The 12,202-nt window shown below is 35.3% G+C and overlaps 1 protein-coding gene across 1 annotated transcript in view; it reads right to left on the reverse strand.

The window, feature by feature from the left end:
- VPS13B (vacuolar protein sorting 13 homolog B) overlaps positions 1–12,202 on the reverse strand; it is a 433,987-nt gene that overhangs the window by 291,166 nt on the left and 130,619 nt on the right. Inside the window, exons 18-19 of the mRNA XM_066565010.1 lie at positions 5,489–5,623; positions 4,442–4,615 (exon numbers count right to left, since the gene is read on the reverse strand). Coding sequence (XP_066421107.1) covers positions 4,442–4,615; positions 5,489–5,623 — 309 coding nt within the window. The remainder of the gene's footprint in view (positions 1–4,441; positions 4,616–5,488; positions 5,624–12,202) is intronic.

The raw sequence follows: 12,202 nt of genomic DNA on the forward strand, positions 1-12,202 counted from the left end.
TGTTCAGCTGCAGTTACATTCTCCCCCTAATTCCCGTGAACAAAAATGCTAAGAGCATGAAATCATTCAGGCAAGCTCTGTCATCGAGAGGATAAGATTTTTTGCACCAGAAGCCCAGTGGGAACTTGATAGAAAACTGGCAACAATTACAGATAAAGTACATAGTGAAATCCTCAGGGAGAGAAAAGGAAATGTAATAAGATAGATGGGTATAATTTTTACACATTTATGTCCAAACCACAAATGTGAATTGTCTTTAATTACTCCAATACACTACCCATTTTTATTCATTCATTGTGTTAAATCTCTTCAAAATACTTCAAATTAGACTATGAATTCTCTTTTACTAGGATTTTTACTTATTTACTTGCTACCACAAGAACTCATTTAAATTAGATGAGAACTTAAAAATATAATTGTTTCAGCTTCAAAATTCAAGCTAATATCCCTAGTGCAAGCAGTCAAAATTAAATTTAAAAATATATCAATAACATGCTTTTTTAACTGCAAAAAGGGGGAATTTGTGGGGCATATGTAGGTGTATAAGCATAAAACCAAACTTATCTCTAGTCTCTCACCTCCTTTTTATTAAGTTTTAACAGATAAAAATCAGATCATTTACAATAATAAAAAAGTTTATGTTCCTGCTAGTACAACTTCTATGGCAATTTTTTCATCCCTGAAGATATAATTTCTTCAGTTATTTTTTCCTTTTGGCATGGGAAGGGGGTGAATGGAGGGATCTTATCTAAATCAACACTGATAGAAGAAAAAAAATCGAAAGGTTTTGGAAGTCTGAGAAACATATCACTTAAACAAGAAATACCAACTTTTATAAGGTTAAATGTTTGCTCTTCAGCCTTTATGCAGCTTCAAAAAATTAGAGAAGCCTTCCCACTTTTGCTTTGCTCCACTAAGTGTAGAAATTTGACACATATGAGCATGATATTAATACAAGTACTTTTGTTTACTCCCTTATTTCACTGCTGCATTATTGCCTATTTAAGCTGATTTCAGAGAAAACTTTATTAATTGTATTTTTTATTTTTATTCCTCTTGATTTATTTGTAATAAAGCTGTCCATACACTGGCTGTGCACGCACTCCCAATTATTCAATATGGCAAACCAAATAGAGCTTAATCAGCTCACCTCATCTATTCAACAGCTGTTCGTAATTAACCACTAACACCAGCATTCATTTTGAAATCTCTCTCTTCTCTCAAAGGCCAGGTGAAACAAACAAGGTCTGCAGCTTGCTCCCAGGGTTAATAAAGCCAGGGTTATTTCAGAGAAAGAGTAAGAAGACTTTCCCAAGCCCCGGGGTAATGGAATAATCTCCTCTCTTGTACTTATTTACATGCTGCAGTTTAAAGAGAAGCATAGTCACTGATTTTTACAACTATGCATAGAGATACCTGGGGCAGTTTTCATACAACCAAAGTATCCAATATTAAAATTACAGCATAAGGACTAAACAAAATCATATTTATGTTCTTTGTCCCTAAATACTTCCTTTGCTATAGGCGGATCAGTTTTCCACGTGCTAATGACACTTTATGCATCAAACAGTAAAACACTCCTGACCAGTAATCATAAGTTTATGCACTTATATTGCATTTTATACTTGACATACACTGTACATGCTACACATCACATGCTCTAAATGCTGCCCTTTTTGAAAGCCCTTCAAAGAGCTTTTTCCTTTGAATGGTTGTACTCAATGCAGTATGGTACTGCTAGAACTATATTCTTTTTTTCTCTTCCTCTCAACAGCACAAGTGAAATAGCAAAAAGGAAGATATCTTGTCAAATGTTCTATCCCTCAGATTGTAAATACATCCTGTAACTTTGCAGGGCCACATACAGTTACAGTAAAAGTAAAAGTGACAAGCAGTAAAAGGAAGTTGCACAACCATCCTGATCACCCTGGATCATATGGTTCAAGTGATACAAGACAGTAGACACTTGCTGATGCAACAAGGAGAGGAGGAGGAACAGTCCCCTCCCTGTTCACCAGGTAAATATGCCCTGATTTATTCAAGTATCTCATGCTATTTGCACAACCTCCTCCTTAGCATTTTATATCCAAATGACTGCTTTAATTTTTGATCAAGTTGTTTTCCATTCAATTTAATGAATTAATTAGTCCGAATTCCTACTACAGAACACTCTATGCAACATTGTCAGGAAAAATTTCACAAACAACTTCAGTACTGCACAATCACCTCTAGTAACACAGCTTAAAAAAACCTTTTACTCTCAAAGGATGAGGTTTTTTCCTGTGAAATTATCCAGTATAGCTTTTTAAACTCCCAGAAGTGACTGCAACTGATGGCAAATGCATTTTTATGCTCTCAAAGCACTTCATGTTTTCCCTACATGTAATTTTCACAGTAATAATGAAAATGATAGCCATATCTCCTGTATTAAAATTGCCCCAGTTTCTTCAGCATGTATTGGAAAGCAAAGGCTTTTGCTTTGGCGATCCTTTGTACAGAACCTGAGACAAATGAAACATTAATTACTCCTGGTTTAATTTATGTTTAAAAAAAAAAAAAAAAGATAATTTGCAGTATGCCATTCTTCCTGTTGAACGAGACTGAAGCTTGAGCAAATCAGTCAGATTTTTCCTCTCATTTGTCACTCCTTGCAGGTGCCACCTGACAGGAGCAGAGCTAGAGCAGGTTAGTGACAGCCATTGTGTACACAGAATCAACACAACTTCCCTGAGATGCTAAAGGAGCAGGTGAAGTGTCCAGAACATTTTCAACTCTAAAATCTTCACATTTTTAATGCATGTCCATTCATCTAAAAAACAGGTACCACAGACAATTGTCTATTGCAAAAAAATGTTTTGTATCTCAAAATCCCTGAATGAGAGTCTGGCCAGCACTTCATTTGCTAGTGCCTTAAATCTCATTAAGCACCTCCTGTCACAACCCATCAAGGACTCCCAACCATCTAACTGGAACATCTATAATACTGATGAGCAAAAATGTATGTGATCCTTATGACCTGTAACAAAAGCAGTAAGCGTACAGTATATGTATCCACAGAGCCTTTAAATTATAATTCATAGACTAAGACCAAAATTTGAAAATTAAACAAAAAGATCCTCAAAAAAGGCAAGAAATGCAACAATTAGTCATAGTAATAAATATTGGTGTTATGAACATTTAAAAGGTATTTAAGTGAATCAACAGGTGCAACAGATTTTAGCTTCATCTGACTAATTCAGATATCATTGAATCCTGAACTGCTTTTTGGCAATGCTTTAGGAGCAGGACCTGAAAATAATTGTTACAATAACACTGCTGTAAACATTTCCAACATGATGCTATCCAAAAAACACAGAAGTACAATTACTGAAAAAATAACCTAACAACTGCTGGAGTGCACAGCACTTACAAATATTTACTCTGTGTAAGAATCAAATGTTGATTACATATGCACATAAAAATTGCAATGACAGTAATAAATTCACTGTTACTTTTCAGACTAATGACATTCAAGAATCATTTCACAGGAAAAAAATACAGAAAAAAAGCACACTTGAAGTGTTCAAGTTACTTCTGTGTTTCATAATATTGGGATCAGGTAATTCTTTTACTTTCCTTAACGTAGATACTTTTTTGGATTGTTTTTTCCCCACTTTTCATTCCGTGCCTAGCATGGCCATAGAATAAGCTTTGAAAAACATAAAAACATGGTTTTTAAGGAGCACCACACTGACAGCAAAACCCAGTTCCATGTGTATTTCACAAACTACGTGAGTTATTTTAAACTCAACATATTTAAAAATTTTCAGTGTTGCTTAAAACAGACCAATGTTTTGTTTAAAGACCACAGAAACCATAAGAATGTCAGGTAAAATTATTTATGCCCACAAAGTCAACAACACCCTTAAATTTAGCCAAACAACTCTCACAAATTATTAACTTCTGATTTAAGGCCACCACAACATTAAATTTGATGAGGTCGGACGTGTGCCCTGCAGTATTTTTTAGATTATTTTTTATTGTTAGCAAATTTTATGATAAACAAATTCTTAATAATAAATTTATATGAACCATTTAGAATCCAGTATGTCAACTTCTGTATAAGAAGGCCAACCCAGTACCAGGAAGAGAGAATGGAACTAATATTTTCAACATGGATCCTGCCTCTCCTCCCTCCCCCTCCTGAAGTTTACAAAAGTTTCATATAATTATTTTAAAAAGCAACCAAAGCTAATGAAGCACTCCTTATTGAAGAAGACATAAATCAAAATACAGCTCTCAGTTCTTTTGTCTCACAGTGAGCTAAAGTTACAGCTGTGTGCAGAGTGTTTAGAAGATACTTTGACATTTGGCACATTTTATATCAAGCCCCTCTTTTGAAAATCACATTGGATAGGAAAAATGTAATGTGATACCAGTTTAACAAGAGTTTTGTACTTACCAGAATTATGGCAGTAGTCAATATACTGTGGAATTTGGATTGTAAAGGCTACCAAATCTGGAGCTAAGAGAGATTCTGGCTTTCTACTCTCATTGAGCCATTTACTGCTGTGTAAGTCTCTGGTGTCAGAAGGGCCTTGAATTAAAGGAATCAGCTTCTCTTTTCCACCATCACCTAAGATAAAAATTAGATTTCTTACTGCTTTTAGTGTAACAAGATAAATTTTCAAGACAAACATTTACTAGTCCAAAGAAAACGTCTATTGATTTACGTTGTGAATACAGAATTAAAAGAGCAAATAGAAAGAGCAGCATCACATAAACTATTTGGCAATCTACTTAAACTTTATCTTATAAATGCCTTGACTTCCAGGAGGATTTCAAATAAAGTAATTGATTATCTTTAAAACAGTATTTTATACTGTTTTATAAATTATTTTATAAAATTTTATAAAATAATCTACTTGAACATCACCATGAACTCAATTTAAAGACACTCAATTTTCAATTTTCTTTAATTTTCTTTAATTTTTAATGTTCTTGACCTTAGCTGCTTATCCATAAAGACATCATACACATTGATAAGTTCCCACATGCTCCTCAGGAAAAACTGTATTAGAGAAGTAAAAAAAAAAAAAAAAAATCACAGAGTCCGCAAAAACTTTACAAGCAAAATACATACCTATAGCATTAATGGAAAATGAGGCATTAAACAGTCAAGAAAATACACCAAAATAATGCTAAGGATAAAGCTAGGTGAAAATATTCTGTATTTTTCCTATTTCTTGAATGCTTCCTGATTACTATTTGTCTCAGCAGAAAAAAAAATAAATTTCTTATTCAGTGTAAAATTTGACTATACTAGGCAAGACTGGATCATCATGACATACTTAATAAAAACAACAAACCCCCAAAACAGAATACAAAAACCCTTCTCTGATTCATAGGAACAATGAGTAAATTCTTGTTTCAGTAACTCCCCTTGTAAAAAACAAGGCCAATTCTCCTATACAGGCAATAAAGTTTTACATGGTCCAGCTGCACATACCTGGGGCTTTGGCACAAATTTTTATTGATCCCACGGTCCCAGAGGCACATTTGACCAATGATGTGCCGCAGTACTTCAATTCAACATTCTGGATTGAGCCCTCAAGAGTTGGCAGGGGATTCTTAGATTTCACACCTAATAAAAGAAAACTGCAAATGTACTAGCCTGTTGAATTTAAATATTTTTATATTCCTTCACCAAGACATTTAAACTTAATTATATTTTAATTATCTACCTTAGATGTTCTTACAGCATTTTTGCTGTGATTCACAGGTTTTAAATGAAAGTGAAAGAATGCTGCATATGGGTTTTTTAATACAAACAGTTATGCACAAAATATATACAGATACTGTGAGGAAAACACACAAGACCACTTAGAAATTGAAATAACAAATATGCATATATACAAATAGATACTTTCATTCTCACTTTGTAAGTGCCACGTCAACTATTATCCTTCATGTTTTTATTACGACCATTTAATTTCAGGATCTTAAAATGACTAAGTGTTTTCAGCTTTTATTTAGACATCAACATTTTACTCAGTAGCTACGTAAAGCATTAGATCCATGCAGCTGAGCAGTACAGAAGGCCAACGGCACACTTGCCATTTTTCAGCGGAAACTGGAGTTCAAACCTTGCCTTGGGTCACAAGTGGAAATAAGTTTTGGTGGTCTTTCCTCAGCCCCCATTTGTGAGCACCAGAAAACTACTGCACCACTTGGAAGAAGTCAGTGCTATTGGCAGTCACTTCTGAAGAGCTGCCCAGAACTGAGGCAGAAGCAGCAGGGGATTGTACAAGCCAGGACTGAGATTTGTTGGCAGAGCTTGAGGGCAGCCCCCCAAAACAGCCCCAGAGCATAGGTGGAGGAAGCCAGTCCTCCAAATCTGTACAGCACTGCCTATCAGAAAAAAAACACATAAATTCACTTGCAAATTAGAAATAAATAGTTTCAACACCTGTAAGAAGTATGAAAGGAAAAACTAACAGAAGTTGCCTTTTTTATGGTTTCTTTTTCCCTTCGTGCAGAAGCAACTTGGAATTTGTCAGTTAAAATTGGCAAGCAGCTTGTTAATTATGCAAACATTAGTATAATTATGGAACCATTTCCTCATGTATGTAACATAGAATTTGTTCCAAAATCCATAATTATGCAAGGGAAGTATTGTGGAATATCAGGTAAAAAAGCAATTTTATACATATTTCGAGATTATTAAACACATTAAAGTGTAATCATCTACAGAATTAATTATTTAGGTTTTTTGCAAAATCTCTCCAAGACTTAACTCAAAGAACAACCTTTAATATATATTAACTAGTAAGGAAAAGAATCCTAAAAAAAATTATAGGGAACAGAAGTTTTCAGATTAAACTTGGTAATTATGCTTAGTTCACTGTGCCTATTCCAGTTCCGAAAGATCGAAGAATATTTCGTGGTGCATACAAAATCATTTAGCAAGCAGTCTTGACATATATTCAAGTTTTTTTCTGGTAAAACATTAAAATAACTTTTGAGTAAAAAGTACTTTCCAAGACAGAAAGAAAGAAGAAACACATGAAGGGACACACAGAACATGATAAAGCAGACTGCCATCTGAAAGTACGTTCCACACTCAAGGTATTATTTCTTATCAAAATTTACCCTGTCTTCTGTCTTTGGGGTATGTCCAGACTTTTCCTAATTTGTGACTCAGGAAGGCTTCAGGCTCAAAGAATATTCACTGAAACTAATTTGCGTGCCTTCCCTTACAACACCCCATCAGTTCTCAGACTGAAAGACCAACTACCAGTTTGTCTTGTAAACAGACCCTCACTCCCATTTTTGTCCAGGGTAAGCCTCTTTTAAAGCTGAAAATCCCCTTTGATCTAAGGCACGGTATCTGACACAATACATGAATTTATCAAAAGAAACGAGGATATCTGTAGGTATTTCTGCCTCCTCATAGTTCCTAAAAATTTGTGCAAAATAGAGGCCATTACATTCAAATAAAATAAAAATGGGGGGGGGGGGGGGGGATATCCATCTTCTGCCAATTCCAAAACAAAGATTATTAAACAGTTTGTAACAGCCAATATTACAGTTAAAGCAAATCAAACTGAGGTCACAATTTGATCCCTGTCTTTTAAGCCCTCTTAAAAGTAGTTTCTTGCTGTTTTCATTTTTCAGTAATTCTTTTAAGAATCAAAATTAAAGGTGTGATGTGCAATACACTTCTCTCACTTCACTGTGGAAGACGAAGTACTTTTAAAACTAAATAATTTCCATAATGGAGTTCACTTTTAGATGCATTATCCTGGACAACTTCTTTACATTGATACTCAAACTGTCCATGTTACTTACAGGCATAACTTAAATTTTACTTTAGTATCCTATCTGAGAAAAAGGAACCAAATTAAGTGTGATTATGCTCACTCTTTGTTTCTGTTTACTCCTAGTCCCTCACCAAGTAACTTCTGGACTTACTGAATTTCAGCAAGATATGACAGCATTATCCAAGACATTTATTTTCTACAACCTTCATGAAAACATGAGCCTATTTGCCCTCTTCAACTGACCAATTAACAAATTTATGACAGTCAGCAAAGCATTGCTCAAATGAGCCAAGGAACTGCTTTTCACCCAGCCAGGAGTTAAGGACCACGATGGGAAGCCAGGAAAGCTTCATGGCTTGGCTTTAAAGAAACCCACAAACCCCTTAATACATGATCATAGAATTAACCATCATATTTTAATGCATATGAAGAAGTCACTGGTAGCAGTAATAAGGTTTTTTGGGCTTTTTTTCTGTTACAGGATTAGCATAAACACTTTGTCCATTGTTTTCAACTATTTGACAGAAAATAGGGAAGAATTGGGAAAAAGTATCTCATGCCTTCCTTTTCTATGTTGCTTTGATGTCAAATGCCAACCTGCTTTCAGCTTCAACACCTGATAACTACAGCACAGCACAGTAACCAAGGAGAAGTTGCCAGAAAAAAATTCTAGCTCTGGACTGATGGAAACTCAAAAACCCTATTTATTAATTACTGAAATCCTATAATGAGAGCACAGTAAGAAACTCAGAATGTCTAACTAGACTTTCATCACGAAGACAAAAATCACCTAAACTTAAGGTGATTGCCCTGGCCAAGTCACAAATCGTTTCCAAGGCACAGAAAGTTTAGAGACTTTTAGTGAACCATTTCTAATGAACTGGTTTAAAATAGGAGGCCATTTTCTTCAGTCTGAAAATTTTTGGAAATTATGAGCCATCTCTCATAAACTTGTCAAACTGGCAAGCTGCTCTACAGAGAAGAAAGAAGCCTTGTTTCCTTCATATGCCTCTATTTGTAGATCGCATCCTTGTAACTTTAGTTCCTCCCGAATAGTCTCCCTTTTTTCTTTCATCGTGGTACCATTATAAAATTGAAGTCTCGGCAGTTGTTCACAGAACTAAAATATTCCTTAAACGCCTATTTCAGCAAACAAATGTTTAAGCAAGCAAAGACTAGAGCTTCCTTCCCTCCCCTCAATGTTTATGAACTTTTCTTAAAGTAGTGTTTTAAGGGATTGATTGAGTATGAAGATGTTCAAAGTCCTAGATTAGAAATGCTCCCTGCCTCCATGTACTAACTGAAAATTTGCATGGAGACAAACAGACCACAGCATTTTAATTAAGACATTGAGCACTAGGAAAACCAAATCTAACATTGCCAACAGCAAACATTATGCAAATTCAACATCCTGCAAATGAAGTAGAGAAAGGCTTATTTCCAAGGTGCTAGACAAGAGAGTAGAACTTGCACTGTACTCATTCTTCTGGAATCTCACCTGCAAAAGCACCACTCAGATTTACCTGACGATGCCCAGTGGAGTCAAATTAGGGCAACATGTTTTTCCTTAGTACAAATCACTTTTTCTTCAGTTAATTTATTATTTTCACCAGGAACAGGGGAATCAAAGACTTTATGAAGGAAGAGATACATATGCCAGTCACCATCAAATGTAACTTATGGCTCCTTCCAGATAAATTTTCTAGATGTCTGGAGTTTTTTTCCTGCAAACATTGTCCATTGTAGAATGATTTGCAGCAAAAATCCAGTGTTTCCTTCCCAATATGTAGCCATGTGTACACTCAGTGATCAAGTATAGCCTATTTCACTTGATTCAGACACATAGAATACCTCATATCACCAAAGACTTAAAATCTGTTCTTTCCATATGATAGAACCCAAAAACAGGCAGAAAGGCTTTCTAACTACACCTTGACAATTTGCACCTTGCACACACTAACTCATTTCAATTATAACTCCAAGCCTGAAGAGCTGTTGTGATCCAGGTATACATACAGAAATATTGTGCTGTCAAGAAAGGTTTTCCCACACATTGAAACAGGTATTCACATCCTCCCTCCAAGATTCCAGATATAGCTTTGGTCTGTTCCATGTACATAAGCCAACCACACAGCTTGCCCCAAGTTCCTGCATTCAGTGTCATTCTATATGCAAGCAGGGAGAAACAAACAGCTAAAGGCAGATCACCCCTATGTCTTTATAGATCAGCTCGGGACTTCTTCTAGCAAGCCTAGAAACCTAAGCACTCATTTAATTTAAGGCCTGTTTAAAAGCATCACCTAATTAGTGATTTTACCAACAAACATCTTTTACCAATCTATTTGTGATAAGGGGAATTTGCAATGATTACTAGCAAACCAAGAAACAAAATCTAAACTGATCAATAACAAGCACAGAAAACCAGAAAAGAGGAATGTTACTGATTCTGAGGACAACAGACAGAACTGCGTGCCAACAAATCCCTGAAATACAATAATTATTTAGAAAGCTCATAAAAGAACTGCAAAATACGAAATAGGAAATGAATAAGGCATGACAAACTTCTAGAAGCAACTCCACATGAATTGTCCCCACATTTAGTCTGTGGCCTCAGAAGGAAAAATCTCAATATTTAAAGTATTAAGTACCAATAAACTATGGTTTGGCAACATGATATAGTAAAAGACTGTCACATACTTGTCAAAATCATTTCAAACAGTAAAAAGATCAATCCATGAATAAAAGTAAGGAGCTATTAACTAAATGAAATAACATTGAAGCATAAGTCTTACTGGAATCATGACAAAAAATGTCAAATTATTTTCACAGAAACATATATTTAGGTTTTACATGACTAACACAGAAAAGCTAGTAAACAAATTGAAGCATAAGAGAAACCTCATTTCTTTCCTAAGAGATATTCATCTGTATTCAGTCTCTGCTTAGGCAGTTCTCAGTGAGAATTTCTGGAGTCTGTATTGGGCTTGGTTAGAGAGATGGCACTTCTGAGGAACTCCAAGCTAAAACCAAACTTAATTCCTTCCTCCTTTCAGAAAGAACATAATAGAAGCCACAAAGACCAGCACTAACTGGCACCAGTCCTATTTCTCATGTTCAAAGCATTGGGAGAGCATAAAGCTTTCACATTCTTATTTGCAATAAAACAGCAGCAACATAGGAACTTCAATATCTCTTTCAATCATTCTGCTTCCTCACACACATCACCTGAAATCACTGGGGTCTTGTGTTTAAGGTTCCCTCCTCCAACCCTCCCACAACTCTCCCACTTCCTTTTTTTAACTGGAAAAACAGAGAAAAAGAGAGGTTTTCCTAAAATGTAGACGCTGGGGTATAGGTATTTTCTGCGATTTTTCCATAGTAAAATTGAATCTTTGTAACAAAGTACCTCAAGGATCTTCACTGTGCTCACAATTGCATGTTTTAAATCTGTCAACATAATCTACAGACCATATTTTGTAACCCTAACGCACATACACACAGGCTACTATTGTATTACTTCTTCAAAACAGTCCTTCAGGCAGCTTATTTTAAGGAACTGTCAAGGTAAATTATTTGGGTGTTTTTTCTAACTCAACTTGATGTAATATCACAGTTTCTATTCTGATTGTCATAGTTATTTATCTTCATGTGACTGTGTCAACCAGTTCTTAGTCTACATTTCACTATTCTAAGAAACTATAGTTCCATCCCCACCCGCTCCCAAGACTTAAAAGGGCACCAACAGCAGGATTATGGTAGACCTGTCTTGCCTTTAACATATTGTGAACTGGACAGATTTTCTACTGACTTGAGCTTCTGGGCCAGAGCTCCACACATAAGAGAACCCGGTACTTCCTAAAAAACAGCTCTGAATTTATTTTCTCTTCAACCATGGTACTAAAAGAAAAAGTAAATGCATGAAAGTGTGAAATTAAGTGACAGACTGAAATACTCCCTAAAGAAGGTCAAGCTACTTTGTTCTTGGGCAACAATGATAAAATATTTATCAATATAAGTATGTATCATTCTCTTCATCAGAATATAAGCTGTAAAAAGCACATGTTAAAATCTCTCTAACGAATCACTTAAATCCTTAAACTGCCTGTGAACTAACTAAGGTTTCTCCATTACCTAAATACTAAACAAGATGCAGGATCATCATTATAAACAGAGATTTACATATTGCAAAATATTTCCCAGCTTGCTAAAGAATAGCAGCATTGCACCTACAGGGAGAATCATTTTAAAAAGACAAAATCCTGTTGTTTACGTTCCTGCTTCACTATGGCCTTCAAACAGGTCCCCATATGCCCAAAAGTCTCTTGATTTTTCTAAAATCCTTCTTCAAATAGAGAGGTAAGTAAGAAAACTGTAGCTCAAAAACTGGAAACTAGCATCAA

Source organism: Molothrus aeneus, chromosome 1 (assembly GCF_037042795.1).
Source record: "Molothrus aeneus isolate 106 chromosome 1, BPBGC_Maene_1.0, whole genome shotgun sequence".
Taxonomy (NCBI): Eukaryota; Metazoa; Chordata; class Aves; order Passeriformes; family Icteridae; genus Molothrus; species Molothrus aeneus.